This window comes from Mesoplodon densirostris, chromosome 4 (assembly GCF_025265405.1).
Source record: "Mesoplodon densirostris isolate mMesDen1 chromosome 4, mMesDen1 primary haplotype, whole genome shotgun sequence".
Classification (NCBI taxonomy): Eukaryota; Metazoa; Chordata; class Mammalia; order Artiodactyla; family Ziphiidae; genus Mesoplodon; species Mesoplodon densirostris.
The window spans coordinates 80,059,024-80,065,223 of record NC_082664.1 but is presented as its reverse complement, the minus strand read 5'-3'; the positions used below and the strand labels follow the sequence as shown (position 1 = coordinate 80,065,223).

General features: G+C 42.3%; 1 protein-coding gene across 2 annotated transcripts in view; it reads left to right on the top strand.

Moving 5' to 3' along the window:
• Positions 1 to 2,590: 2,590 nt before the first annotated feature.
• SCG5 (secretogranin V) overlaps positions 2,591 to 6,200 on the top strand; it is a 55,595-nt gene continuing 51,985 nt past the window's right edge. For both annotated transcript variants that reach the window (XM_060096568.1, XM_060096567.1), the window contains exons 1-2: positions 2,591 to 2,657; positions 4,149 to 4,381. In XM_060096568.1, coding sequence (XP_059952551.1) covers positions 4,168 to 4,381 — 214 coding nt within the window. In that variant the 5' untranslated portion in view covers positions 2,591 to 2,657; positions 4,149 to 4,167. The remainder of the gene's footprint in view (positions 2,658 to 4,148; positions 4,382 to 6,200) is intronic.

The window sequence follows — 6,200 nt, the reverse complement described above, 5'->3', positions numbered from 1 at the left end:
AAATAACAAATCTTTAAGGAAAGAATAATATCAACAGTAGAGGGTATTCTCTGAGTTTTGGAGGAAGGAATATGCATGCAGACTCAACCACTAAAGACAGTTTTGCAGGTCAGTTGTTAGGGTGCCACATTCAAGCTTGGGGCAGAATAGAACCACACTGCACACCATTCCGAGCAACCAGGCAGCATGAATTTGTGTGAGAAATTTAAAGTCACCAGAGGTTTGCTTTACCAAGTTCTCCCTAATAGCAGTACATCTGTTTTATTTCAAAGCTATTTCCTGTTTCTATATTCACTACCTAGGAATCGACCCTTTCTCAGAATTAGTAAGTATTTACTTACATAAAGACCAAAAATCTGTAGATATAAACATCATGTTTATCTAACATCAAAACAGGTTTTTAATATAGACTGGGTATGCATTTCAGATGTTTATGGTATTTCTAAGAGTAAGTGGATATAGAAAATATTTATAAATTCTGAGATGTTTGTTGTCTGGTTCAAAGCAGTTTTTTTAAACTTTACTTTTACACTTTTAAAAATACATCAGTGTCCTTTTATATCCACGGGGGTAGGTGAAATGTTGAATTGGAAGACTAATTCAGTAAGAAGTCATAGGAAATTAACTGTACAAATCACCTGAATTAGTGGATATTCTGAGAGATTAATCATTAATCAATAATGAAAGATATTTATTTAAAAAAGAAAACTACCCACATGTCACTCCCATTTTTTGTTAGCTGAAAGCTGCAATACAGATTAAAGGATTATGAAGGTGCAAACCTTGGAGATGCAGTAATTGGAGAGTCGGGAAAGCTGAGTTTTAGACTTGATTTAATATTCCTGCTTTCATTTTTTCTTATAAAAAATAGAGATGTTACCAATCTCATGGGGATATTTGATCAAATGGTATACAAACATACTTAACAAAGTTAAAGTGTCTGGACATGTGTAGTAACTCCAAGAACTATTTTCACTTTGTTCTTACAAGTAAATAAATTAATAATATTAATTTGATTATTATGAGCAACAAACAATACAGTTATACATAGAACTTAATAGACTGCTTGGCAATATTCTAAAATCACTAAAAATTTGATATAGGATTTTGAAAATCATCAAGCCCAGGACATATAATAGATGTTTTGTTTTTAGAAAATCAAATTTCATATGAAGCATAAACAATTTAGTCTATTTCAGTCAAATTTCCATTCAGCACAAAGGCAGTAAATTGTAATGGCTTCTCCATCTTTCCAAGCACAAAATGAAGACAACAGTGAAACAACATTAATGTAAAATTCAGAATTGAATAAAACCTCAGTATGTGTGAATAATAAATATTAAACCCCAGCATGGTCTTTTGAGCCTAGAACCAATAGACAATATTTGTCCAGTTGATTTAGCATGCACTGAAACAAAAAGCTGGAAACCGAAGATCATCCGTGGAAGAAAAGGTGCTAGGAAGGAGGTTGGCTTCAAACCAAAAGACCATGGATGAAGTTGGCAGGCCCCCTCTTCATTGCATAAAATTGCTGTAGATGATAATGGATTTGGGGAACAGAGCTAGGGTATGTACAGAGTTCTGGATTCTAACCTCCTCAAGGTACTTATTCTTGGACCTCCAGGTACTTTACTCATCCCCAGTCTTTTTTTTTTTTTAAAGATTATTTCTTTGATGTGGACCATTTTAAAAATATTTATTGAATTTGTTACAATATTGCTTCTGTTTTATGTTTTGGTTTTTTGGCCACAGAGACGTGTGGGATCTTAGCTCCCCAACCAGGGATTGAACCCGCACCCCCTGCATTGGAAGGGGGAGTCTTAACCGCTGGACCGCCAGGGAATTCCTTCAATCCCCAGTCTTGACGAAAGAAATTTAAATATTTATATTCATTGTATGGTTTTCCATTTCAATTCTTGTGTTTGAACAAAATTCAAATGTTCAAAGTTCCCCTATAAATCTTTTACAGAAGGTATTCTGGATCTACCTGGATACATTTCCGCAATGTGCAGGGAGTATGGTTTCTCTTCCAGCAAAAGAAATCTTACTTGATAGTTGGTATGGAAGTTTAGAAGTAGCTCTCAGAACTAATATTCCTAATGGTTTTCACGTGGTTTTGGTTTATCACTGTAACAAATTTCTATCATCTTGTATTAAATACCCCATAGGTTTCCTGCTCAATGAAAAGGCTTCTGAAGGCACTCATGATTTACCTGATCATTGCCATCATTAAAAGCTCTTAAAGCCTCTTCAACTTTTGTTTGTCTCTTCTATTGCCCCAGTGCTTCTTTTCTCTTCAAGCTAAAAGACTTCTTAAAAGCTGGAAGGTGTGCTATTGAGAACGAAAGACAAAAATGGCGAGGCGATCTGGCACATTGTTTGGATACTTGAGAAAAGGTTAATTACTTACACAGGGGTCGATAGAGGAAGAGGGTCTCTATGAGATGTGCATGTGGAATGCGTGGGCGGAAGGCCCCAGCATCTGAGTTGAGTTCTGGGTGGGGAGTCCTGGCCAGGCGACTTCCACCTGCTGGAGGAGGGACGGGGCGGGGCTAAGATGAGGAGGGAGGTGACGCACCAGCGACCCAGATCTCCCCGCTTCGCGCCCGACCCCCACCGAGGCCCAGACCGCAGCAGGCTCCTCCGGCTGCCGCTCGGTGAGTGCTGCGCTGAGGCCGGCTCGACCTCCTGACGCCCACCCAGACCAACGGGCTCTTCACGATCGGGAGTGGGGGAGGGCGTCGTGCTGAAATCCTTGAGCTGGAGGCGGGGGGGCAGACAAAGGATGGGTGTGGGAACCGGAGGTTCGGCTCTGAATAAGAGGGAAAGAGTACCGAGGAAGGAGATCAAATCCGAACACTGTTGGCTGGGAGTGTAAATGAAACAAAGACATCCTGCATTCAGAGCGGAGGAAGGAAAGATGAAGATGGCCGGAGAGGCTGTTGTCTGCCTCTGGCCTTTTTCGTCAGATTTTGCGGGCTTTGCTGTCTCAGCTCTTTGTAGTACAGGGTTTTACATCTGAGTGGCTTTTTAAAAAGCCTTTCCTTTACAGAAGTAGATATTGGGGATTATGAATATTTCAGTTTCAGGGAAGAAATGCATGCCGCCACCACCTTCTCCCCCCGCCCTCCCCCCCGCGCGCTGCCATAGAAGGATGGTCAAAAGAGGGTTTGCATGGCCACTGCCTGCAGTCTCCGCCCTAAGGTTCAGCAGCTGCAGAGGGAATTTGCGTGAATATTTGTTCTCTTGTTCTGCAGGCTTCTGGTTGCGTGGAAGCCAACATTCAGGACAGGTTGACTCCCCAGACAAGGTTTCTCCAGCCTCCTTCACCTGTTCTGTTTTCTCTCTCATCACCCTTCGATTCCCCAAATTCGAACCTCCGGAACAGTAAGGCAGTATTGCCAACATAATAGCAATCTGGGGGGCTCTGTGTCTGGCATTGTTTTCAGTCCTCTTACGTGTGCCCTCACACTTACCTCACAGTAACCCTATAAGACGGATGCTTTTCTCATCCCTTTTTGCAGAGAAGGAAGTTGAGACATTCGCCCAAGTTCGCCCTGCCAGCATGTGGTGCAGCAAGCATCCTTCATCTTCCTTCCCAGATTAGAGGGCAGGCCTGAGCTGTGTGTATTGATGTTCCCTTGTACCACTCCTAAGCTTTCTATGCTTCTTTACCATTTGTGTCTTCCAACTCCTTCCCCTGAGCCTTTTCTTCACCAGGACTAGAAAAGTCAAGATGTCACTCTCCCTCTCCCTTTCTCAAAAGTGAGGCAAATTTTTGTTGTTGTTTGTTTTTGTTTGTTTAAGGGAGGGAGAGAATGGTGGGGTAGGCGTAATGCAGAGCTTCCAGGGAGCTGTAAGGACAATAAGAAATGAGTGAGAAGTGCCATTATAGTCTAGTCTTCCCAAGAATGTGAGGACAGAGGGAATTGGCTATCTCAGACAGACTATTCTGTTTCTTTAATACCTTCTCACAGCTGATGTCCTGGCTAGGGTGGACACATAAGGCCTAAGCAAATCCTTAAGAATTTTTCATTGCAGTCCCTTCCTGGGTGGTCCTTGAATCACTCCCTGGAGTGATTACATGATTGCATCATCACAATTGCCAGCTGTGGCCAATCGATATATGTTTGGTCTTTTTTCTGCAGGTTAAAAATTGCTGCCAGGATGGTTTCTACCATGCTGTCTGGCCTAGTGTTTTGGCTGACTTTTGGATGGACTGCAACAGCTGCTTATAGCCCAAGAACCCCTGACCGGGTCTCAGAAACAGATATCCAGAGGCTGCTCCATGGTGTGATGGAGCAGCTGGGCATTGCCAGGCCACGGGTAGAGTATCCAGCTCACCAGGCCATGAACCTTGTGGGCCCACAGAGCATCGAAGGTATTTACTGTGTTCTGCCAGTTTGCAGTTTCCATTAGCAGTAAAATAATTAATGCATATTGAAGAAACTCTACTTCCTTCTGTTTTCCCTTTCTTCTTATACTACACAGTTTATAGATACATACATACACATGAGAATATAAGTCCTGTGAGGGCAGGGACCTTATCTAATTCACAGCTGTAGCCCTAGCATCTAGCACAAAATCTGGTACATTAATATTTAGTAAGTGAATGAAGGAGCATCTAGCGTTATCACTAAAAAAAGATTAGAACCCAGACCCCTTGTCTTCTCCCAAACTGATCTTTGGGAAATTGTGTCCCAGTTGGCTGCCTCTGAGCCACTGGCAGCCAGTGTTTGTAAAAGATCTTCAAAATATAGGACCTAGGGCTTCCCTGGTGGCGCAGTGGTTGAGAGTCTGCCTGCCGATTCAGGGGACACGGGTTCGTGCCCCGGTCCAGGAGGATCCCACGTGCTGCAGAGCGGCTGGGCCCGTGAGCCATGGCCGCTGAGCCTGCGCATCCGGAGCCTGTGCTCCACAACGCGAGAGGCCACAACAGTGGTAGGCCCGCGTACCGCAAAAAAAAAAAAAAAAAAAAAAAATATATATATATATATATATATATATATATATATATAAGACCTAAAGGATCTGATTTGATTCTTAGGGATGATGTCAGATAAACCCAAGGGAGCCAAAAGAGGTACTGATGTTAAGAGTTTATGTCAATAACTGAAAAAAAAATTTTTTTTAATATAACAGATGTTAATTTAACTGTTTTAGGGTGATAAGACCATTTCCCACCTTAATTCTTCTAAGTTTCTGGCAATATGATTGTAATACTTTTATTAGAAAGTGATACTTTTTTTGTTTAGTGATTTACTTATAGAGAGAATTGGAATCTCGCTCTTATGAGGTGGTGATGAGCAGCTCTTAAGAACAGGTGCCTTATTTCCATGCCTTGCTTTGTATCCCTCTGATTCTGAATGCTCTTTTTCTCCACCAAGGTGGAGCCCTAAAGCAGTAGCATGGTTAATTTAGTCTGAACACAAAAGAGCACTTCAAGTGTTTGCCCACAGGAGTGGGTCCTAAGGAAAAACATGAATTCTTTCTCTGAGTTTTGTCAAAACACACACCCAGCAAATACTATTTCCTGTGCATTGATTTTGTATAATTTTTCCTGAGTCTATAATTTCCTAAAACAGCTATCTGCTTTGGGGGTCCTGGGATTGCCATGGATATTGTTGATATATGATTCTCATTTCTGTCTTGTTACCCATAGTTTTAAACCATTGAGTAAAGCTAACTCTGTGGAGTTGTTGTCTATTTAGGCTGACATTTGATTTCAGGAATGGATTAACACAGATGATTTGAATCAGAAGCATGCAAATCTAGCACAGGGCTTGAGGCAGAACAAATCAGACAGAGCTTCACACCACCCCTTCTGGGGTGAATCTAAATCCTTTTCAGCATCTGCTGCCAACTCTGGCTTCAAGTACACCTACCCATTTCAGACCAGCTCTTTCAAGACAGTAAATATCTGCCCTTTTAACCAGTAAAAGTGCTTGATTAGTCACCCAGCTGTTGTCATGGTGACGGCTTTCTAGGTTTCCATTAATACTGGAGGCCTGATCATCTGTGTGGAAAAGAAACAGCAACTCCCTGGGCTTCAACAGCCTATGTATATCCAGAGCCTCCTTTCCTTCACTCAGTAGCCAGCTATTCAGCACCCGCTCTGTGCCGGCCACCGTGCAGGAGGCTGAGGCAGCTCTGCCCTAAAAGATTCTCAGTCTGGGGGGTGGGAGCCGAGAGAGGTTATT